Raw genomic sequence first — 22,793 nt, 5'->3', positions numbered from 1 at the left:
AACTGCCTCGTCTGTCTCTCCCATTGTGGGAAGATGAGAAAGGATTAGTCTGTAAACTGGAGATGAAGTGATAGAGATAAGCTGAAAATAGAGGAAATGGAGATGAGAATGAGGAGTAAGCTAGGCAAGATTTGAAACGAAGTTTTGAGACTTTAACGAGTTGTGCAGAAATGTCTTGTTTTTGGATTGTGAGAATTGCTCCCTCTTAATCGCCCTGGGAACACCAGGAGGCAGCGGGTCTAAGTTCAGTCAGCAGGAAGCTGGCAAGCAATAAAAGTCCAAGCTAAAATCCTGTAATGACTGGAATACGGCAAAATGAGGAAGTAGTATGCAGAAAGCAAAGCATGTTGAGAGGAGACAGGTAATCAATGAGAAGAAAGTCAAACCTCAAGGCTGAGTGGTAGATGATTTGTATTTGTCTTGAGAGCTGCTTCTCACACTTAAGAACTATGACTACTAGCTCATTCAGTAGGAAGCTGCAGACGACGACACAACATGCTGATGTGCTTGCAACAGACCGAGACCGTGGTAAATTCTCGCTATACCCACCCAAGGGACCCAGATATACTCTGGAAAAGAGTTGAGCATCACAGACAGGTTGTTCTCACTCGACCTCAGATCAAGCTCTTGGTTTGCCATTAAGAAGACGGAATTGACATTCCTCTTCGCTATAATTACTTGTCACGACCTATTTGGACGGCTTGTTTAAGACTTCTATCAAAAGAAACCACATATCGAGCCCTTTTGACAGCAGGGCCGTGCTCATTACGAGAGATTATGAGAGGGAGGACATAATGCTCAAGAGGCTTGAAATTTATTACTCTGATCAATGAGACGTTAAGAGCCCTTTGACAAGCGACTGACTTGTTCGTCACTAACGGTGAAGTTGCCATTGATTGGACTTGAGTTCTAGATATGCACAGAGTGATCAGGTTGAACTTCCAGCTCTTGCTCGCAAGAGTACTCAACTCTGGAATCCCAATGTGGCACAACTGATAACTCTGCCTTGCTAGGAAGAATCATCCGAAATCGTAAAGCCTCGACATCCAGCCCCTCCATCAGCTTCGGGTATTTGTCAATAAACTCCGACGTCAAGCCCCATCCGCTCTCATGGGTAAACACTTCGAAGAACTCTTGACGAATCTGCAGATTATTATCCGCATCACGCTCCAGCATATCCTTACCCCACGGCCAACGCACTTTGGCACAACAGCCCAGATAACCCGTGAGTTCGGCGAAGTCGTACTTGGTCCAATTTCTGATGATATTGACCCTTAGCTGCTGCCAAATTATCAAATCCAATGTTATCGGGTGACCCTGCTGGATCTGCGTCATGAGTGGTTGTTGGAAAGGTGCCAGGCGTGTAAATGTCGCCGGGTTAGGAGAGACGCGCCATTTACTGTAGACATAGGTCAGCCAGCCCAGTGCAAGACACTCCGCATCGCGGATCGCTCGCCGCCGAATTGCACAGTGGATCTCGTTGGCCAAGTAGTTGCGCCGAGTCCCGTGGAGGAGGTCCAATGGGTCTGGGACGGGAGGACACGCAATGATGAGGTCGGGACGAGTGAACCAAGGCGATGTGGCTGGCACCAAGGACGGATCATGCCCGTACTCGTTCATTGGAACCAAACACCAAGTGGGAACAGTGCTAGGCAGAGTCTGGGTAGCGGAAGAATGAGGCAATTCGGGCAGTTGAATAGAAGGGAGTATGTTTGGTCCAGCAGCTGCAACATTTGGTACGCCGTTCAGATGACCAAATCCTGGGCCAGTCCCAGCATACTCCAGAGTCAGTCCTGTCGTTCGAGTGAAGATCTCATTCTGAGCACCAAGATCTGGTATTCCAACATTGGCAGTTACACTTGGAGTCACTGCTAATCCCTTTTTCTCCTGATCACACAGACATCCAGTTTTTGGGTTGATGTCAAGTCCTGCATTCTCTAACCGTCGCGGTTGCTGGGATGTCACCGATGAGACTACTCCAATCTCATCTGCATCCCAGGACACAATCATGTTCCGCAATCGGTCCTGCCGAGCTCGCAGCAACTCATTCTCCCAGCGAAGGCTATCGACAGCCGTAAGCAGCTGCTGCATTGATGAAGCTCCATGATGCCTCTCACAAAATTGCACCCGTTCTTCGAGGTATTTGATATGGTTTTCTCGTTTTCTTCGAAGATTCTCTTGCGCTCTCCTGTCTCGGAGACGTTTCTTCTCTGACGAAGATAATGATGCGTTATGGCGGGTTGATACCATTATGATCGCCTGGAGAGTTTAAGGACATCTTGAGCGTATGCTAAGAAAATAGGACTCACAGGGGAGCGCGGTTACGGACTTTATATGAACCTAGATTACTGGGTCCGTTAGGCCACCAAATAATAAATAAAGTTATGCACACATAAAGCACTTGTGCATGACAACTTTTTGACTACCTCCGTTTCGGATCTAGCATTAGTTTTTCTGACAGTGATTTGAACACGGAACTATGTATTTCTCTATATGCGATTTCTGAAATTCAGAACAGAAAACCAAACCAGCCACTCGTGTCCTCCCTGTACATATTTATACAACTCAGCAGTCAATCCGAAGAGCCAGCAAGCATTAGTTAATCCCCCCTTAAGCTTTTTTCCCATCGAAATTGACCGGAAACTTCTCTCGAATAGCCTTGCCATATCTGGTGAAGAGGATGGGGATCGGCACAAAAGCCAGAGCAAGGAATCCCAGCAACGAATTTCCCCAGCCCAGGCCCAGACTGTTAAACATACTAGGCCCGGCAAGGGGCACCAACGCAACCACCAATGATCGTGTAGCAGTCAAGATGGCATTCGCGGAAGCCGCATAAGCAGGATAGCAATCGATGACATACGTCTGAATTGGCATGAACAAGCCCATCAACGAGATGCCGAAAGGGCACATGCCGATTATAGGCACGATCCAATGCGCCTTCTTGGCTGCCGACCATCCGTACCAGAAGAAGCTCACAGGCAAGAAGCAGGAAAAGAAGATCATGGTGGGTAAGCGCATCTCAGGCTCGGACTTGCCTCCGTTCTTCGCTGTCAATTTCATCAAGATCCTGTCGTTCGTGAAAGCGATGAGCGCGAGGCCGACGAAGAAACCAATGCCAATGCCTAGGTAGGCGAGTCCAGAGAGTCCCGTACTGAACCCGTATTGCTTTTGGAAAACCGAGGGTATGGTGGTGAAGAAGAGATATAAGAGGCCGTAGGTGAGAGACATGTAGATCGAAAGCAGAAACACGATGGGCGACTTGAAGAATAGCTGCAAAGGTCGCATAAGGCCCAGCTTCAGGGTTGACGCCACTGATACGCCTTGGCCGTCAGGTTCGTATGCACTGCGCAAATCTGTACGACCCAGCTCTTTGGCCAGTTTGGCTGTCTTCCACCGTATAAGCACGGGAGCACACGTCTCACGGTTCAGACACTCGATTCCGAATGAGATGGCTCCACTTGCAATCAGTAGAATCCAGAAGATCCAGCGCCAGCCGATTGATTCACCTATAAAACCAGCACAGATAGGCCCGGCGACAGGGCCGACCAGCGGACCCAAGCTCCAGATAGATGTTGCCATCCCGCGTTGCTCGACGGGGAACAGATCAGCAATGAGACCTGCCCCGAGGGTAATGCAGCCGCAGCCTCCTATTCCGCATAAAAATCGAAACACAATGAGAGACTCAATGTTGGGAGCCAGGGCGCATCCGACTAGCCAAACGACGAAAAACCAGTTGGCGAAGCTGAGCACTATTCTTCGGCCATAAATCTCGCTCAAGGGTGCGAGGATCAGGGGACCAAACTATGACTTTCTCGTTAGGCCTCCTATTCTGTGTGCTCCTCAACCAGATGTAAATGGGACGGATTCTCACCGTGTAACCTAATAGGAAGATTGTAACACTGAAGGAAAGTAGCGTCTCATTCGTGACTCCGAGGTCAACAGCCACATAGCTAGCGGCGGGGGCGAACATGCTCGACGCAAGTGGTGAAAGAAAGGTGATAGAGCTCATGAGGGCGAGTAGACCCCATTTTTGGCCTGCAGAGAAATTCTGGGGGTTCGCAGGGTCATTTTGCCCGTCCCATCCGACAATCCCACGAGAGAGGTTTGTTTCTGGGAAGCGCTTGGTCTCGCTGTCCCACAAGCTCACTGCTCCGTGAGCAGATGTATGGTCCTCATGGAGTAATGGTGTGGATTTGTTTGCATCCTCGTTTGGAGAAAAGCTGGACGATCGGTGCTTCTCCAGATCTTCCATTTCCATGAAATTAGGGCGTAGGTCGTAGAAAAACGGATGAGGGAAGGTATAGAAGACAGTTGCAATCAGAACTCGATGCAGTCGCTATCAAAAATGAGAAAATGCTCTTAGTCAAGGCCGGTTAAAGAGAAAGGAAGATGAGAAATATAATAAACCGCCTACGAATGACAAGGAAACCAAATTGAATCCTGCCAAGGGAGTCGAAGGCGATCTGCAATCATCTTATAAAAGGAACTGCTACTACAGGATAGGGGGTGATCCGAATATGAAGCATAAGCGCATAAGTTCATAACCATGATTTGAAACCCTTCTTACGCGTATAACCGGACCTGCTATGGCCATACCTATATCATTGTTCAGTACTGAAGAAGCCAAGGGAGAAACGCTGATTCGGTGCCCCACATCGGATGGCTAATATTATCCGTTTTCCGTACAGCAGATCTCGATGTATAGACTATAGTGTAGAAGGGCTACAACATCATCTTTTTCTATGTTCATCTGCTGGTATCCACTATCTCCAAGAATGTCCAACAGCGTGTATATTAGGACACATACACTGCCACTACTAGGCATATTAATTGCTTACGCCTGCATGGGCTTAGATAGCCTTTTCTGAACCCTCGGGGAATAATACTTACTAGCCTGAATGCGTTGACTTACATATGACCTGATACACTCTACGTGGCTGTTAGACTTCTTGGTTATGTGGCTGACTTTATCAGACGCCATAAATGCGTTCGACAGCTTTAAACAGGTGCGCCCTGCTTCTTAGGCTACTTAATTTCGCCTCGACTCATTATGTTCCTTTGACCCGTAGAGAACGGACATTATTCCGGACATCTCTTTCATTGGCCAGTCCTCGCAAAGATGAGATTCCCTAGAGGGATCTGAGCAGTAAGAGCCACGACGTGTTCGGACCGCTCTCTTGGAATCGCAAAACAGACTATGGGATATGGGATAATGGGAGCCATTTTGCGCCTTTCGACCATTCATGAGTGATGATCCGAATGAATTACAACACCATAGACTTAGTTACTACGCCGTTTTCATGAGCCCTGTACGAATCACCTAGTAAAAAGCCAAGGACACTTGTCAGTTGTCATGATATAGGTGTGTACGGAGTAGTCCTGGGAGAATTCCAATTATATAAGACTTTCGTACAAATAAGATAGGATAGTACAGGTGTGGACCCGCTGATTCATTGCTGCGGCACGGAAGACTCCACCCACTTCTGTTCAATCGTGGTTATGCGCCAAATCGCATTTGGTGAACTAGACGGCGGTGACACAGGATAAGTCTCTGGAACCACGCCTGCGGCAGAGGTTTGCGGAATAAGCTCGATATTATCAGAGTTGTGATTCTGATGTTTCCTATCCACGCTGCGTGGAAATCGCGAGCGTGAGGACGGGAGATGGTTGTGGATGGATCGGAAGCCGGTCGGTTGCCGAGATTCCTTCGTATTTTCTTTGAAAAGTGCGCCGAGGAGAGGGAGGCAGGTGCATATTATGCCGATGTCGACTTCCACGGTGCTGGTTTTGAATGGCAGGGTTAGGATAGGTGAGAAGTTAAGGGGCAGGGGGGAGGGATATGTACTTGACAATGTAGATCGGCAGGAGGGAGTAAGTAATGTCCATGACGTTGACTTGGAAGCGGAATATGCAGCCCAGAAAACTCATCACCACACTTCTATGCGACAATTAACTTAGCCAATTTATCATGAGACGAGGATGGAACTCACAAAAGTCCAGTGAGGAATACAGCAGCAACGCGCCACTTCTTGGCCCTGCTCAGGCGCAGCTGCACAATAGCCAGCAACGGAAGTGTGATGATGTATACGTCGCTGACAACACTGAAAACACCTACGCTGTACGCCAACTTCGAGAGCGCATGCAGATCTCTTAAGAAGAGGTTGAGAAAGAACGCAGCGGTGTAGTATATTGTGCAGAACACGATACCTCCCCAAATACCGAACTTCACGGGACGATTCAGCAAGAAGAGGCGCAGGTATAGCAGGAGCAGGGTCAGCTTCGTGAAGTAGATCGCCGGCGCGGTGAGGGGTCTCGCATACTATGGCTCGTCAGCTTGATGGACCGTAGTTCTTTGCTCCAGTCTAGTCGACTCACTTTATCGAATTCGGCGAACTTGGCCAGCGTGACGTCCCAAGCATGTCGCCCGAGCCCGAGGGATCCCTCTGTTAAATATCCATGTTAGGATTGATGTTGCCACTGGTGATAGAGATTTTAAATAAATAACCTTTCATGACTACTCCAGTGTATGCGGATTGAAAGAGCTGAGTCGTACACCTGTGAGCTGCAGACTGTGGGGAAAGGTTGTTGTTTCTCATTCATACCAGCGCAAGCACAGCAGTCACTATACAATATCAGCAAATCATCCCATATTCCAGTTGAGAGAGCCTTACAGTCATCCCACCATGGTGTACGAGTAACCAAGAACCGGATATACAGCCTCACAAAAACAAGAAATGTCATCAACGCAGTACAGATGCCTGCGATGATATAGTAATCATTTGCATGGCTGGCCGGATTGTCGAAGTTCGACTGCTGCCCGGCAGGTGCAGGGACAACAGGTGTTTTAGTTGGATCTGCTCCTAGTGATGAATCTTCCATTCTGGTTTGAAGTAGTAAGCAGACGGATCTAGCAGAGCGAAGCTGAGAAGGAAATTTCTCGAGATGCTGGAAGATCGACCGCGTAGAGTCGAGGACTTGACGCAATCAAACTAAACTTCGCCCTTCCTGCAAGTTATTTAAGTCGAAAGCTTGAATTGATATCATCATAGCTGAGACTGGGATAACCCTGACAATAATCAATCTGAGTTGGAATGTGCTGCAACTGCTGACATGGTGACATTTGTATCTACGCACTCTGGTTTGAGATGCGGGGCAGGAATGGTCAGCTTTAAGAAGACGGGATCTGCAGCCTTGTCCACCTTGGTATGAAACTGTTGCTACGAATATGGCATGTATGCAACCTAATGCTGTCGTACTACATGGGTCGATACGGGTAAGACTGGGATATACGAATGGTGGAGGGTGAGCGTCGAATAATACGTAGTCCAGCTGGGGCTGAGGGCGTCAAAGCCTCAATGGAATATCATGCTTACAATTACCTATGCTTCATTTGTTCACGACAGATACAGGACTAGATTGGATATGGAAACTTAAAGAACATTAATGGTAAAGTATATGATTCGTACAATTCAAACTTTAGATATCTCACTATTGAACATCATGACCCCTCATAAAGAAAGATCACTGTAGATGTGATTATACAGAGTACATCTATAGGCTCTGTATTATTTAATAGTTTCATTTTAGGTAGGATCCACAGAAAATATTAGGTACAGTACTCCTATCCCTCTTGGGACTATTACTGGTCGCGAGAATCTATTTGGACTCCTAATCAGGCTAGCGGTAAACACACAGTATTGAAACTATTTGACATACCACATACTCTGGATATTGTAAGAGCATTCCCCAGTCCCATGCACTTTAAAAATATCCCACATGTATGGGGGACCTTGCCATTCTTCCGGACTGGGTAATACTTATGCTCAGCTGGAGATAATCATTCATTACTTTGAACTGCTTGGGGGCTTACGAAGGCGGTGGCAACATGCCAAGTATAGGTACCTAAGCATATCTATAGGTCAGGGTTAAGAATAACTGCATCAGATTAACTGCAATGCAATACTTTAGATTGTCTCTCCTACACTATCATAGGCACATAAACATATTACCAGTATTGACTGTGATTGGTATTTTGAATTTTAGCTCCGTGATGCTCTTCTAGCATAGGCTGCATGGCATAGATCAATGCATGCATAAGTTGCGCTTATCCTTCTATATAGGCACCTAGGTAGATAATACTGTAATATCATGTAAATCATAAGGACTCTTTCCTTTCATCTTTTAGTAATTGCCGCTTTAAAAGGGTGAGCTGGGTGAGTAAGGTGATTTACTCATGCCTATAAGGTGAATCCTTCAGCCGTCTGTGGTGATTTTGCTCACCTCTCTAACACTAACACAGTAACACTCACCCATGACTCCTTATCCCCAAGCCAGTTTTCTAGCAGCTCCACTTGGGCATTAATTATACAAGGAACAGTTAATGCCATGTCAAATCATAAAAAGTCGCATTATCTATGTTATTCACACCAGTGATTGATCTTCCATTCTTCCTATTTCTCTTGCAGTGCTGTACACGCGAGAGCTATATACACCACTTTGCCACTACGATATGCCAAAAAAAATTCTGATATTTGAAATTGAGAATATCATTAAGATCCTTCCTGCTCCGTAGTATCTTAGGAGGTCGCCATTTGAGGGCCATAATTGAAGACAATGTGGCTGCGAGTCTGACCCAAGACTTGTTCCACTCCATCACATATTAACTCAATTAGATTTCGAAAGAACTACCCAGGGTTGTTCGATCTAAAGCAGGATTCAATATCATCTGATTTACTATACAAACCAATTCATAGGCATTCCAATCACTCAAATTCGCTAAGCACATCGCCGAAGCGTACATTTCTCAGCCAATCAGATCGTCATATCCTGAGGCATCGCAATATACTCTGTATCTAGAAACCAACCAGCCCTCAGTTTCTGCCATGGTCCGGCATTTCGCTCTCCACCTGAGGTGCATGGGGGACCTCACTCCCTTGCTGAACTGTCGTTAATGAGTTCAGTGTTACTCCCTCTGTGTTTACTCATTTAACTGTTTTTGAAGCTCCATTTAAAGGTTATAAGTTTTCCATGCCGCTTTCAGTACGGTGTGTGGCGTTATTTAGCTCTGGGTTATATCAACTAGGTACGTATTACCACTAAGTTAAAAAGGACGTCCAGACTGTGTACTAACAGCCTTAGTAGTATGGTACTTATATTATATATATCGTGCCCGCAGATTGAACGGCTACGTACCTTGTTGGGTATTACCAATGAAGATGATGAGATCTGCCGCTTCCTATAACTTAACGGAGTACTCGTGACCTTCTTTCAACTATACACGCAGTGGTCGAATTTTTGAGCGGCCTCCCCTAATATGTTATCTGTCACCTCACTGGCGAGGAGTGATAATCCTGCCCTCTTGTCCCGCAGCCAAACTACTTTTCCTGGTCCTGGAGTCCATTTCAGTCACTGCTAAAAAATGATACTGAGCATTCGCTAAGGCTTTTACCAAGTAGTCAGGCCCTACTAAATCTTCTCTCGCCGTTGCAGGCATGTGAAAATTTCCTTCCCGACAGGTATACGCCAAATTACATACGGAAAAGCTTGTGTCAGTGTCAACCTGACTCAACCACACTGATGACAGGGTCGAGGAATTTCGGCTTTATTCAAAAAGCGTCTGGATCAAAAGGCGGCCGATACGCCTTTTCGAAGCTCATACTCCACACGCCGTGAGCGCCTTTGACGGAATAAGGCCCATCCAGCTCATACGACTTGCGATTTTCCTTGTACGAAGCTGCACCAACATGTTGCATTTGCGACGGCGACATAGTCCAACGGTCCAACCCTTCTTGGTCGGCCAAAATCTCAATGGCACTGTCCACAGGCTCTGGTCTTGTCTTTTGCAGTTTCTCTAAATGGTCCATCAGCAAGGGAGCTTTCTCTCGAGGAAATAGAAGTGCTTGTGAGCAACATCCGTGGCTGTTCATGAGATGGACGCCGGGCCGCATGGGCTGCACTGTCACACGGCCTGCCAGGAAATATAAGGCGATAAGTAAAGGAACACACAGCAGACAAACTACCGCAAGGAAGGGGTTCGTCAATATCCCTTGCATAGGCCGTAAACGTCGCCGCGCACAGACACCTGCCAGTGCCACGAGTGAGATAACCGCAAGGCTTGAGATAAGATAAGTGGGCCATTCCTCCGTATTCCAACCTAGGAATTTTTCTGTGTAAAAGAGACGCAGGTATAGCCAGTCCTTGATCTTCCCGTGCGACCTCCAGTGCTTGATTGTCCCCAGACTTCTCATGGTATGACGGTACCACTCCCTTTGTGCCACCACGTCGTCTTCTAGCAGCAAAATCCAAGGCGCCTTCGTGCCTTCATAACAGGATTTGAGAGAGAGCTGATAATCGATAAGAGATTTGTCCTTTATCATATTCTCCCTCTCCCATCGTTCCATTTGGGACACATCAGCGCCCGAGTTTTTGTACGTGAGGATGCGATCGATGACATTTGAGGCCCATGGTTGCGGATAATCTGGATGATCGTAAGGATTACTGAGCGCAAAGAGCACATGAACCACGATATTTGCGCGCTGCTCCCGCGATAAACCATCGAGTAGCGAGCCAACGGCCGTATCGAGATTTTGCTGTATAGGACGCTTTACGGTAACGATCCCCGCACAAATTGTTGGATCGCGTCCTCCCGAAGTGACATTTTGAAGGGACTGTTTCGGTTGGGGGGTTGACTGGTTGAACCGTGATATGAAGTGCCGCGACTCCAGAATTCTCCTGACGCTGTATTGCGGCCGATAGCCTTCCTCTGGTCGGAAAAAGTATGAACCAGGGTCGCGCGCGGAGTTGAAATGGCAAAAGATAAAGAGAAGGACATAGAAAACCGCGAAATAGACTAGGAGCCGCCTCTGATTTTTGTTAAACAGGTACATCTCGTCACACACATGATAAGAGGAGGGGGTTGTTGAAGGAAAGTGACCTTATCTGGAGAACACGAGGTCAGACAGGTTTCCACCTTGTCACAGGAGCAGGAGAAATTGGATACACAAATACCCTGAGACCCTTGAGCCTAACAGGGTAAAGGATCACCCACATATGGGGCAATTCATAGTGCAGGTTGAAAAGCCAAGAGGTTCTAACTTCCACTGTTTATGTTGGATTGATTGGTTGTGTGGATGTGGATTGCCCAAGCCATGGGCCCAAGTTCTCGACGATGACATTTCGGGACCCCGCAACCAATCTGGTTCACGGACGGTCAGGGGCTGCTGCTTCACAGTGACCGACGCTTTGCCAGTTGACTCAGCTGCTTTGCGACAATTATTTGTCCAATCTCAGTATCATTGTTATAGCTAGTAGCTATTGAAATACAGAAGCATCGCCTAATAAACGATTCGGAGGACTCTGCCCTTGAGACATTGCAATTACATATCAATGTCATCAATCATAAGTTTATGCCAACATCACTAGCAAGTTGAATGAGAAACTGGGAAACATGCTCAACTGAAACAGATTGAGGCGAGATCGCCTAGGTACTGCCTTGTAAGATTTTAAGTATCCGAACTTATCCTGTCGTTTGATATTTAGGTACCTTGTCGTTCGCAGGCAGCACTTAACATTAACGTAATCACTAAGTGGCCATTGTAAGCCAATGGCCACCTCATTTATCGCATATAAAATGGCACTTGTCAGAACCTCACTATGTCAATAACGCAATGCTAAGAGAGTGTCCAAAACTTTATAATATGATCTAGTCTTATAGTATTTTATAGGTAGCAGTGTATATTATCTTGATCTAACTATTGAAGATAAATCTCTATCGCTGGTTGAGATACTGAGGTCCTGAAAAGGTGCTATTTTATATGCAATACACGATGAGGCGGCCAGTTTCTTACAATGGCCACTTTACTCGCTTATTGATTACATTTAGCCCCCACCTAAGCTGCTTACCCATCCTATTCTTGCACAATAGGCCAACTCAACTTGTATGCTTCCCCCAAACCGAACAAAAGTGATATCAGAAGGTATGTCCGTCTCATCTTGTTGTCTGAAAGGATTCGAATGGGCAGGTTCTCCCTCAGGGAGAACCGCAAAGCTCGCCAAGAACGACGTCTACATAGTTGGGGACAACCCGGACGTCGCCATCATCATCATCCACGATCTTCTGGGCTGGACCTTCCCAAATGTGCGCTTGCTAGCAGATCACTATGCCTGTGAGGCCAACGCAACCGTCTACATCCCCGATTTCTTCGGCGGCGAAGTCTTGCCGATGGAGCTGATTCTCAAGGGCGAGTGGGAGAGGCTCGATGTCCGCGGTTTCTTGGGGAGGAATTCCAGGGAGATACGAGAACCGGAGCTCTTCGACTGTGCTAGAGCTTTGCGGGAGAGGTACAAGAAAGTGGGCGTTGCAGGGTTCTGCTACGGAGGATGGGCTGCTTTCCGCCTAGGCGCACAAGAACACCAGCCTCCGCTTGTTGACTGCATCACGGTTGGGCATCCGTCGCTTCTGACAAAGAAGGATATCGACGAGATTGCAGTTCCAGTGCAGATTCTTGCCCCGGAACATGATTCGGTCTATACTGCCGAGCTCAAGCGACATACGTTTGACACGCTTTCGAAGCTCGGTGTGCCGTTCGATTATCAACATTATCCCGGAGTGGAGCATGGCTGTTTTACTCGCGGTGACAGTAACAAGACCGGGGAGCGTGAGGCGATGACTCGTGGAAAGATTGCTGCTGTCAGCTGGTTTACGCAATGGCTGGGCCAGCCGTGATGCCTTGGTAATCAGCTCTTACCATTGTGGATCTGATGGCTGCTGCTGGATCGCTTTGCCCTTTCCAACCATACTAGATGATGTTAGTAAGAATTGTCATTAGAACTTCTCTATACCTTTAAGGAAGCATGTGACATGTCATCGAATATAAGGAAAACGGCATAAATCGTCAAGAGACTATCTAGATCTTGGATCGTCAAGCCGAGACCCGTTTCTCCGCATTCCTTGCGGGGTAACCTAGTGAACGTTATATTTATCACAGCCGGACAACCGAGGCAGCTCGTCCATCCCTTACTTGGGATAACATCATCAGAATCTCATGTCAAGATTATAATATCAAGCTAGCTCTCGATTACCGATCGGGGCCAGAGAACTCAGTGCATACTCGATTTTATCCATTCCTTACTTGGGGATAACATCATCAGAATCTCATGTCAAGATTAGAATATCAAGCCAGTTCTCAATTACCGATCTGGGCCGGAGGATTCAGTGCATATAAAATCGAGTATGCAGTAAATTGAGGAAACCTTCGCCGCGCAGCTCAATCACTTAATTGCATCATCAATATAATACTCCCAAAATGTATCCCAATCCCCCCCCAGTTGCCATTCCAACGTCGTACGAAAGTCTCCAGACAACCCACATTAAGGTGTCTCACCACCCAGCCGGCTCCCCTACCGTAACCCCAGTCGTGATCGTCACTTTGAACCGTCCAGACAAGCACAATGCCTTCACACTGGCCATGGCAGAGGATCTGGAACGCGTCTTTGGCATGTTCGACCTCGACGAACGCGTAAAAGTAGTCGTGCTGACCGGTGCGGGGAAGACCTTCTGCGCCGGCGCGGACTTGGAGATTGGGTTTGGCGGCGGGCGAGAACGAGAGAGGACAGCGGATCATCGGGATAGGTTGGTTCTCTGCTGTTGAAATGGAAGATTCATTAGTTGATCTGCGCCGTTAGTGGTGGCCGAGTCGCTCTGGCGATCCATAGATGTCGAAAGCCTACGATTGCTGCTGTGCAGGGTTCTGCGGTTGGAGTTGGCATGACCATGATTCTTCCGGCAGCTATAAGGTAAGCGCATTTCTTTTGGGTCGTTGAAGCAGCGGGAACTAAAGAGAGGCAGGATCGCCCATGAATCGAGTAAGTATGGCTTCGTCTTTGCCCGAAGAGGAATCACCATGGAGTCTTGCTCTTCGTACTTCCTCCCCCGTCTGATCGGATATTCTCGTGCTATGTTCCTTGTCTCAACAGGGGGTGTCTACCCGCCCAACTCAAAGCACTTTGATGGATTGTTTGCGGAGACTCTACCGGAGGGGACCCAGGTCCTTCCACGAGCTCTAGAGTTGGCTGCCGAAATAGCCGAGAACGTCAGCCCGATGGCTTCTGCGTTGAATCGGGCATTGATGTGGCGCGGGCCTGAATCCCCCGAAGAAGCGCATTTGCTCGAGTCGGGGATCTTGTACCATATGTTTGGGGCTAGGTAAGTAGCAGCCGTCGTATTTGAATCTCCATGCTCATCGTTGGACAGGGACCAAAGAGAAGGCGTTTCAGCCTTTTTCGAGAAGCGCAAGCCAAACTTCAAGGCAACTCTCGAGCATGATGGGCCAGCCAACTATCCGTGGTGGTCGGAGGCGAGCATCGACCCGCCAGCAAAAGCTGCAAAGGAGTCATCTAAGTTGTGAACAGATGCTGCCTGCTGGTCCTAATTAATCTGGGTTTCGTGAACGAGCCTTATATTGATCAAGACCGGGGTTTCTTTTAGAAAGCAGATATGAAATTCAAGAGCGTAAACTTTACAGGACAGAGGTGGAATGCTATTGCCGATAAGTAGCCTCTGTAGAGGAAGCAGATCAACGTGGAAGAGAAACTCATGCCGATCGCTGAAAGACTGATGTAGACAACTCCACGCACAGATAAAGGAGCCTAGATGAGAAGTACGCCCAGAGATTGGAATCCAATGAAACTGCCATGTCAAAGAAAAGGAACATGCTAGAGTTGATTTATAGAATTAGATGATGAAACTGCGTCTCTTGCGGTTGTAGGCCCTCTGATCCTTCAACCACTGCCGGTAACCTTGAACACTACCAATCTTCTCACCATAGTAATCCGGCACTGGATTGGCAATCGAGTTAGACGAGGGATCGACACGGAACCGCTTGATTCTGTCAAAGAACTCCTTCTCTCTCTGTCCATTTGTTAGCACCGAACAAAACCGGCAAGAGTCTCATGGAGACATATCACATCAAGAACTCACCATTAAGAAAGCTGGCTTATATTTGCGATAGACCAGCCTCCAGATGGCATTGCCCAAAAAGGGACCCGCGAGCCAGCCCACCGCACCGCAGGTAGCGGTCGCCAATCCCAGGACAACGAAGGGGTCCAAGCCCATCACCTGCGCCCCGAGGGACTCGAGATCTTGCTCCGAAAGAATTTGTACTCCGATAATTGTACTGGCCATCGAGGCAATTATCGACGAGGCAAGGGTGTATCTGCGGCGAGATGCGCGCAGTTTGAAGAATGAATTCCAATCGAGTTTGGGGACTTCGGCGCGGGATGCGTTTGCGGCGGTCGAATTAAGGCGAAAAGCAGTTTTGCGGAAAATGGGAGACAGGCACATAGAGCTTGTCTGAGGACGAAGCGATGGCTTTAAAAGGATGCGTGTGGTTGATGTGCTGACTGGCCGAGCCTGTGTTCTGAGTGACATCTTCTGGCAGCATTGGAATAACGGCGTGGCGGTGGGCAAAGGGGAGGGAGAGGCCAGGGCAAACCGGCCACTGAGGGCCGCCGTACGCAGTGTGCCGTTCATCAAAGTGAGGTGCATGTTAAGATTTTTGGATTTATGGAGTGTTATGGTTGCGAACACTTCTTGACGGTTGAAAAGGTGCAGTGAACAGGCGGAAGAAGGTATGTCTGTTTATGTAAGCAGGTTGGCGCACATAACCTTCCGACAGTGAGGTCACTGATGGATCGTTGGCTCAGACATTCAAATGTTTACTGTAGAAGGAGAATGGAAAATACTAGAAAACAGCCATGTCTTATGGGAGACTACATGATTACTAGGATGCTGGATCAAATCGTACGGCGTATATTCAACCTACAAAAAATTCACCGATAACTGCTCTAGCGACCGCATCCAGGCCATTCCCCGATTCCTCAATTCTTTATCGCAGTATCTTGTACCACATATGCTCTAAACGATGAACATCTCGGTGATGAGTGGGCATCTTTGATGAGAAACTTTACGAGCTATATCCTGGAACTGCTTGTTGATACTCCCATTGTCGGATGAAATCACTCATATACATTAATGGACCTCTTCTAATAATATATAATCTAGGCTGCAAACGTCTACCTAGACGTCTGTATATACGCGCTTTAGTGGAGCAATCTTCAGAGAGCTTCCGGGAGAAGAATCTAGATACAACTGAATATTCAAAAAGGAAATCTGACGTCTATTCCAAGCCGTCGTATATCGAGGTCCGGCAAACAGCGCAGACGGCATCTTAGCGTTTAAAGACCTCAATTATGCTTCAAAGCGCCGTTCTGTTTCAGAGCACCAGGACGAACCTTGGGTTTTGAGGCTGTCCCGAAGCCATTGACACGACCGTAAAGCCATTTTAGGGTTGCAGTGCTCAGCGCCATGACAACGGCGCTCATCACGAAAAGACCGACGCGGCCTTCGAAGGGCACCTGCTCGAAGATCGGATACGGGTACCTGCCATTTTTAGTCACCGACTGCTCATGACCGAGACAAGGATCCAGCGCACCATCCGTTGTACTTGTAGCATCGCTCGATCCAAACCCAGTAACCTAACGCGATTGCGCTTGATAGGCCAAGGGCGGGTACGATACTGATTGTCCATGGAGGGGAAAGAAGTAGGAGATCGATCAATAACACAATGGCTGGTACGGCGTGAAAACCAATATCTGCAGAACGATATGATATTAGCTCAGGGATACATCTGAAGAAGAGACCAGCCTGAGGACTTGCCAGCGTGCATTGGAATATAAGCCCAGTCCGGTACCACCAAGCGCTCGTCGATCTTATATTCTTCGTCAGGAGCAGTACTGTGGGTATACGGGTGCTCGACTACCCACCATGCGAAGACCCCAGTATAGAACACTAATAAGCACCTCCATCGGAGCACTACATATCGACAAGAGGTTCTTAACGAGGAACAGCCGGGCGGACAGGGTCAGATCGGCCAACAGCGCGACAGCAAAAGTGAGAGTCGATAAGGCAAGACCGATAACGGTTAGATACTGAAAGTGCCAACCATAGGCTTCGTTACTGCCGAGCAATCGAGGTATTAATATGCGGGAATTCCGAGCCCGTGGCAATGGAAAAGCTTACGCGCGATTAGGATTCTCGTGCATACTGAGGTATTAAGTTAGTCCAATAACCATTCCAGATACAGATCCCTATCATCATCATGCAAGATATAAAGGAAACTTCGAGTCACCCACAATTTGAACGAGCCGATAAAGCTGGCTAAACCGAATAACTTGCGCAACATCAGCCATGGAACAATCACCCAAGGGAACAACATCCAAACGGGCACAAGCTCACATGTACCAAGGCAGAGAATCCCCGGGAAGGGCTGGACATCCGTTGGACAGGATGTTTCGCAACCACGGCGACGGCCATGTTTAAAAAATTTACGTTTCAGAACCAAATTCTATAAATTGAAGATGGTTACCCCCTTGAAGGTAAGGTACTCGTTTGGCAGAGTGTCAGCAGAATAAAAGCTGATGACGCTAACCAGATCGACCTGCGTCATCAGAACCATTGTCCCCAGGCATCCGACCGGCACCGCCGCTAACCGGATTGATCACTAGCCGTTGTTGCCCGGAGATGCTGGCTAATGGCATGGCCGTGAATCAAGTTGCTCTGGGTCAGCTTAGCAGTTAACAGTCTAGTTCAGCCATTATCAGCTCTGGTTATCGTTTTCTCCACATTTGAAACCCGCAAAGCGGGACACGATTGATCGAAAGTGCCGATAACAGAAGTGTCCAACGAGCAATGGCGAAGGGGGTTGATTATTTTGGGTTTATCTATGATTCTGCATCTCTATCTACCGTTCATTATTCTCCGTTTGTCCAACTTCTCCGCTTTTCCTTGCCTCAGTTTCATCTCTTCTCTTTGTTCTCTCCTTCCAGCAATCTACTCAGTGTCGCCAACCGGTGCTTCCCCTACCCACTGCACGCCTTGTCAAGCTTGGCTGACTGTGGTATAACAGCGTCAGTTCGTCTATCAAAGTCCACGGCTCGATGAGTACGAACACCAGGCGCGGGTGTCTTATAGATTATCGCTACCTATCCAGCTGGACAAAAAGATCCCCACGACGGAAAAAGTCACCGATTGTCATTCTCCAGGTGTCTTGAAGTCTTACCGCGTCCGTATGGCGGCCATACTTTACAGAGTACGAGTTATCGATTCATCCAGTCGCTACTGCTATTTTATGTCGGATCTGTGCACTCAGCCGAATCACTCAAATCGCGCTTGAAGTGCAATGCCTCGTCCTAGAAGGCCCGGTGCACCTGAGCCAAAACGAAGATCCCGGAAGGGTTGTTGGTAAGCAGTTTCAATCTCACCAAGTCTTTTGTTTTGTCACTTGCCTAATGAATAGGTACCTAGGCCTTGTAAGGCACGGAAAGTCAAATGGTATGTTTCTGTTTCCTGCTACTTTTCCTCTGCTCCACATCATCAGAATTCTCCATCTGACAACGGATTTAGTGACGAAGAGAAGCCATCTTGTCTCAACTGCCGCCGTCAGAATGAGAGTTGTGACTACAGTATCAGGCTGAATTGGGAGGGTAGAACAAGGCGGAAGTCCTCCGTTAGCTCCCCAAGTTCTCAGTCTAGTGGTCACTCTGCTCATCTTGTCTCTTTGGCTGTGCTGCCTTCAGATCTCGCACAGGTAGATCCCCTTGAATCAGGTCAAGGAGAGGGCAGTCCACAGGAGTTGGCTCCACACAACACAATTTGGGCCACCGCTTGTGGATCATCTCTGGTAGCGAAGACATCGTGCTCCAGGGAGCTTGAGAATGGCCTTGAAATTTTGACCTCTTCTGCTTATTCAGATCATTTGGGCAATAGCTTCCCATATATGAGCTATAGAACTTCTGTAGCAACGTCATCACAAATGACCGATTCGATCAACTCACGGCCCGATACGACGCCGCAAATGATGGCAACGCCACAGGAGACGCTTTCGCCCTTCACGTTCCCAGCCCTTCACGGTTCTGGAGACGTTGCCTACCCAGATGCAAGCTTGAATATCGGGTCTCCTGCTATGCTAAACTTCCCACAGTCCTCCATTCTATCATCATCGCTCTCTTACCTACGGGAATCCGCCATGGAGACCGATCCCTACGTGCGTTCTTTGGTAGTGCATCCGCGTCAGACGGGGAGCCGAGGAGAGCGAAATTCAGTCTCAAGTGGATCGCATAAGTATTTTCCCTTTGACACCGATGACAACAGCCGACAGGCAGGGATACCTTTTCCGCGCCACCGATTCGCATGCACACACCCAGATACTGTTGATAAAGATTCTCTCAGTGCAGTACGAACTGAGACTACCACAAAAACTCCCGGCTCCGCTCCTACAGACACCTATTTTACCAAGGTCATGAATGGCCCCATTGCCTCTGAAGACTACATATACAGCTTGCAACGTGATGCTGAAGGAATTTGTCAGCGTAATATATACCAACCTTCCGAAATTTCATCCTCGGAACGAAAGTGGTCTGCCTACTTGACTAGTGTGACTGATAATTACGGCCTCGACCATGGCCGTCCCGACTTGGATTTGAATCAAATGGACGATCATTCGGCTGTCGACATCAATTACGCTTTAGACCTGATCAATCCAGAACGCCAGACCCGGACTACTTTCGAATCAGCATCTGCCGGCCATGGACTTGCAACTAGTGTTGGATGCGGGTATTATGCGTCCCCGGTTCCCATCAACATTCCTCGGCACCTGTCACCATTGCCTTTGGCCTTGGTAGAAAAACCGATCAACTTGATGTACTTTCATCATTTTCTCGACCATACAGCCAAGATGCTGGTTGCGCATGATTGTGGGGACAACCCCTTCATAACTGTTTTACCGTCAAGTACGCTGCTTGCAATCTCATTATTTGTGATATGGCTGACAATAGATAGTGGCAATTGGGGATTCCAATATCTTAAACCTGATGCTAGCCTATTCCGCCAGCCACCGAGCCAGGTATTTGAACCACCCTGAACCTGCCAACCGGATAGCACACTGGGTCAGCAATGTCTTTCCGACCCTGCGCATAGCACTTGAGGACCCGGACCAGAACATCACCGACAATCATCTTGCTGCCGCCATTATGCTCTTATCTTTGAAGATTATTTCCCCAAGCACATTTGAAGTTCCAATTCCTTGGCAGAGCCACTTGAAGCTTGCTCGCGACCTCTACCTTGCACGCGGAGTGCAAATGGCATATCCTGGGAATCGAGTCGGATCCTTTCTTTCACGCTGGCTGGAATATATTGATGTCATGGGATCTCTCTCCTGCCAAGACATTGAGCCTCCTTTGTTTCTGTACCAATCGATTGTTAGTGCATGCTCTTCCGCTCCGGCAAACGACGATTTCTTCATCGACTGCTTTACCGGCTACACACCAAAGACTGCATTGTTACTGTCGCGCTTGGCCAAACTAGTTCACCAGTGCGAGAGAACCCGCGTTGGTAATATGATTAGTGTTGGTCCTGACCAGAGGCCTTCGCCGGAAGTCGTTGTTGAGGCCGAATCATTACTTGCAGATTTTCAGGTAGCCGATAATATGGCACGGATCAACAGCCGGCATCACCAGGAACCCGTGTCTGCGGACATGTTAGCGATCGATCGATCATTCCGGTACGCTGGGCTGGTTCACCTTCATCGTCGCGTGCTCTGCAGTCCAACAGCATCCGCTCCCGTGTTAGAGGCTCTGGACGGTTTATTTAAAGCACTGGGGCAACTAGAATCCGGTGGATCGGCCGAAGTCGGAGCTTTGTTTCCACTTTTTACCGCTGGGTGTGAAACCCGAGATCTACAACAACAGGCCGATATAATGCAGAGAGTCAAGAACTTGGAGAAGACAGGCTTGAAGCAGGTACGTGGTTGAAGAATTTCGATTAAGCGCAATAATTAACACTTTTTTTGCAGATTCAAAATGCTCGTACCCTCATGCAGCGTTGCTGGGATGAAGACTTGCCCTGGAGTTCCCTGGCGCAAGGAGAATTTTTGGGATAGCCCGAGGCCCTTAATTCCACAAATTTGAACCAAGTCTAGGAAAAAAACAATTGAGACAGTCATGAGCGTCTAATTTTGTGGAGATTGACCATCACACATGGAAAAGTATCTTTGCTGAGTTACTTTGAGAAAGAGTCATGTCCTCCCAGCAGTAGGACTTGTAGCAAACGGTAGCAATCTATGCAACCTTGAAACAATCTCTGGGTAATCATCGTCGTCCTCCGCTGTAATCAAGCCATGTCGGACAAGAAAGTCCACCATGACACTCGCACTCGCGGGCTTGAATTTTCCCTCTGCCATCGCATCAAGCACCTCTCGCACATCCATTAGATGAAACGCACAAACATCCTCCTCATCCACCGGGTTGAGGACTACTTCAGGGCCAACCTCCAGATCGTAAACGTACAGCAAACCAGGATTCATTAGCCCTGGCTCGCCACCCGCCCGGTCATCACTGATATTGAACCACGTCACCGTGCCGACAGCATGCGCCTTCCGGACCATGCTCTCTTCCATCCCTGCCTCCTCCTCCGCCTCGCGGATCAAACAGTCCATCGGCCTCTCGCCCGCCGCAACACCCCCCGCGACAGCATTATCCAGCATCCCCGGATACGTCGACTTTTTCGGATTCCGCTGTGGCACCCAGATCTTCAACCCGTATTTCGTCCTCGTGTACACAGTCATGTGCACTCCGCGCCCCACAATCCCAAACAGGGATATAGCCGAGCGCTCGATACTTACGGGGAACTGGGCCCCGATAATGGGAAACCGCTCATCGCGTGGCTTGCCCAGTCTGGGGAAGACTCCTCTTGCTCTGGCGAGCGCGATAAGGGCATCGAGGCTGCGCTCGCAGCGCTCTGTCCAGGTTTCTTGCTCCCGCGCATGGTCTTGTGGAAGGAGATGGATTTCCTTGTGCGGGGCCGGAAGCACATGGAAATCTTCTGTCCAGGGCATGCGTTCAACGACAGACTCCACGAGGTAGCCGTGGGGCCTGCGGTCGTTGGGGAGGAAGAATTTCCATAGTTTGGAGATTTGTTGTTCGTAGGCGGCTGTTTCGCCGGGTTGGTTGTAGGGGAAACTGGCGTTGTTAGTAGTAATCTAATTAATATAGGGTAGGAAAGTTTACTTATCACAGTCTTTGACTATTTCTAATATTGTTTTCTTCATTGTAGTTGGTTTATTATTGCCAGTGGGAGTGTTGACTTGCGATGACATTTTTTGAGGCCCCACATTCAAAAGATATTTTTGGGTTCCGCGGCCCCAACACAAGCGATAGATCTACTCGATGAGAGTGTCCCTGGTCCTGACATGTTTATCATTAACTTTGCATTTGAAGCATGACCTACTCTCGGAAACACGCTGTTTCATCCAATCTGGCACAACATACGCAGCTAGCAAACAGCAAGACATTGTCTGGCATTCGGCCAGAATGTCGGATGTGATGGGTTTCAAGAGAGGATGAGCTGTTTCTCAGTTTCAGACATTGCGTATATCAGAACATATTTAATGAGACAATGCACATACTGCCAGATCACACTCATACCGTAGATGTTCTAAGCCTGATAGATCAAGATCTCAGTCACTGTGTTGCCGAAGGACAATGGATTGGTGTTCATCACTTGTGTCTTCATGCCTTCTCTGTGCTGCTGACACCATCTCTCCGGTTTAGTAAGGTAGTCCCCAATATCTGGTGGAAACGCTCAGCTTTGGAGAGTAACAAAGATAGTTAAGGCATTGCACTGAGCATTTACCAACGTTGTAACTGCTTCCTGGACATATAGGGCACTGTATCTCAATCAG

At 48.1% G+C, this 22,793-nt stretch overlaps 10 protein-coding genes across 10 annotated transcripts; 3 read left to right on the top strand and 7 right to left on the bottom strand.

The window, feature by feature from the left end:
- Positions 1–383: 383 nt before the first annotated feature.
- On the bottom strand, positions 384–2,321 carry AFUA_1G01940 (DUF3425 domain-containing protein). Its single transcript, XM_077803781.1, has 2 exons — positions 2,118–2,321; positions 384–2,062 (listed from the first exon to the last, which is right to left on the bottom strand). Exon 2 carries the CDS (start codon positions 2,008–2,010, stop codon positions 910–912), a length of 1,101 nt encoding a protein of 366 aa, XP_077659954.1. The 5' UTR covers positions 2,011–2,062; positions 2,118–2,321; the 3' UTR covers positions 384–909.
- Positions 2,322–2,416: 95 nt separating this feature from the next.
- On the bottom strand, positions 2,417–4,593 carry AFUA_1G01930 (MFS transporter). Its single transcript, XM_744850.2, has 2 exons — positions 3,872–4,593; positions 2,417–3,801 (listed from the first exon to the last, which is right to left on the bottom strand). The coding sequence occupies exons 1-2, from the start codon at positions 4,256–4,258 to the stop codon at positions 2,611–2,613; spliced, it is 1,578 nt and encodes a 525-aa protein (XP_749943.2). The 5' UTR covers positions 4,259–4,593; the 3' UTR covers positions 2,417–2,610.
- Positions 4,594–5,385: 792 nt separating this feature from the next.
- Positions 5,386–7,211, bottom strand: AFUA_1G01920 (uncharacterized protein). The gene is made up of 6 exons (XM_077803780.1): positions 6,672–7,211; positions 6,506–6,622; positions 6,376–6,443; positions 5,991–6,319; positions 5,846–5,938; positions 5,386–5,781 (listed from the first exon to the last, which is right to left on the bottom strand). Exons 2-6 carry the CDS (start codon positions 6,594–6,596, stop codon positions 5,451–5,453), a joined length of 912 nt encoding a protein of 303 aa, XP_077659953.1. The 5' UTR covers positions 6,597–6,622; positions 6,672–7,211; the 3' UTR covers positions 5,386–5,450.
- Positions 7,212–9,605: 2,394 nt separating this feature from the next.
- On the bottom strand, positions 9,606–10,886 carry AFUA_1G01910 (uncharacterized protein; the record flags this gene model as incomplete). Its single annotated transcript, XM_744848.1, has 1 exon — positions 9,606–10,886. The coding sequence occupies one exon, from the start codon at positions 10,884–10,886 to the stop codon at positions 9,606–9,608; it is 1,281 nt and encodes a 426-aa protein (XP_749941.1).
- Positions 10,887–11,977: 1,091 nt separating this feature from the next.
- On the top strand, positions 11,978–13,001 carry AFUA_1G01900 (dienelactone hydrolase family protein; the record flags this gene model as incomplete). Its single annotated transcript, XM_744847.2, has 1 exon — positions 11,978–13,001. One exon carries the CDS (start codon positions 11,978–11,980, stop codon positions 12,722–12,724), a length of 747 nt encoding a protein of 248 aa, XP_749940.1. The 3' UTR covers positions 12,725–13,001.
- Positions 13,002–13,032: 31 nt separating this feature from the next.
- AFUA_1G01890 (enoyl-CoA hydratase/isomerase family protein) lies at positions 13,033–14,405 on the top strand (the record flags this gene model as incomplete). The annotated part of the gene is made up of 4 exons (XM_744845.2): positions 13,033–13,630; positions 13,684–13,794; positions 13,847–14,203; positions 14,252–14,405. Exons 1-4 carry the CDS (start codon positions 13,305–13,307, stop codon positions 14,403–14,405), a joined length of 948 nt encoding a protein of 315 aa, XP_749938.1. The 5' UTR covers positions 13,033–13,304.
- Positions 14,406–14,731: 326 nt separating this feature from the next.
- Positions 14,732–15,816, bottom strand: pam17 (presequence translocated-associated motor subunit PAM17; the record flags this gene model as incomplete). The annotated part of the gene is made up of 2 exons (XM_744844.2): positions 14,978–15,816; positions 14,732–14,908 (listed from the first exon to the last, which is right to left on the bottom strand). Exons 1-2 carry the CDS (start codon positions 15,542–15,544, stop codon positions 14,732–14,734), a joined length of 744 nt encoding a protein of 247 aa, XP_749937.1. The 5' UTR covers positions 15,545–15,816.
- Positions 15,817–15,936: 120 nt separating this feature from the next.
- On the bottom strand, positions 15,937–17,474 carry AFUA_1G01860 (androgen-induced gene 1 family protein). Its single transcript, XM_077803779.1, has 7 exons — positions 17,294–17,474; positions 17,191–17,228; positions 17,078–17,101; positions 16,822–17,014; positions 16,715–16,766; positions 16,491–16,650; positions 15,937–16,438 (listed from the first exon to the last, which is right to left on the bottom strand). Exons 1-7 carry the CDS (start codon positions 17,369–17,371, stop codon positions 16,243–16,245), a joined length of 741 nt encoding a protein of 246 aa, XP_077659952.1. The 5' UTR covers positions 17,372–17,474; the 3' UTR covers positions 15,937–16,242.
- Positions 17,475–17,676: 202 nt separating this feature from the next.
- Positions 17,677–20,993, top strand: AFUA_1G01850 (Zn(II)2Cys6 transcription factor; the record flags this gene model as incomplete). The annotated part of the gene is made up of 6 exons (XM_744842.3): positions 17,677–17,907; positions 17,964–18,298; positions 18,362–18,388; positions 18,461–19,845; positions 19,895–20,853; positions 20,907–20,993. The coding sequence occupies exons 2-6, from the start codon at positions 18,237–18,239 to the stop codon at positions 20,991–20,993; spliced, it is 2,520 nt and encodes an 839-aa protein (XP_749935.2). The 5' UTR covers positions 17,677–17,907; positions 17,964–18,236.
- Positions 20,994–21,128: 135 nt separating this feature from the next.
- On the bottom strand, positions 21,129–22,189 carry AFUA_1G01830 (putative thiamine pyrophosphokinase; the record flags this gene model as incomplete). Its single annotated transcript, XM_744840.3, has 2 exons — positions 22,120–22,189; positions 21,129–22,071 (listed from the first exon to the last, which is right to left on the bottom strand). Exons 1-2 carry the CDS (start codon positions 22,158–22,160, stop codon positions 21,129–21,131), a joined length of 984 nt encoding a protein of 327 aa, XP_749933.2. The 5' UTR covers positions 22,161–22,189.
- Positions 22,190–22,793: the final 604 nt, after the last annotated feature.

This window comes from Aspergillus fumigatus, chromosome 1, assembly GCF_000002655.1.
Source record: "Aspergillus fumigatus Af293 chromosome 1, whole genome shotgun sequence".
Lineage (NCBI taxonomy): Eukaryota > Fungi > Ascomycota > Eurotiomycetes > Eurotiales > Aspergillaceae > Aspergillus > Aspergillus fumigatus.
This window is presented reverse-complemented; position numbering and strand designations above follow the sequence as displayed.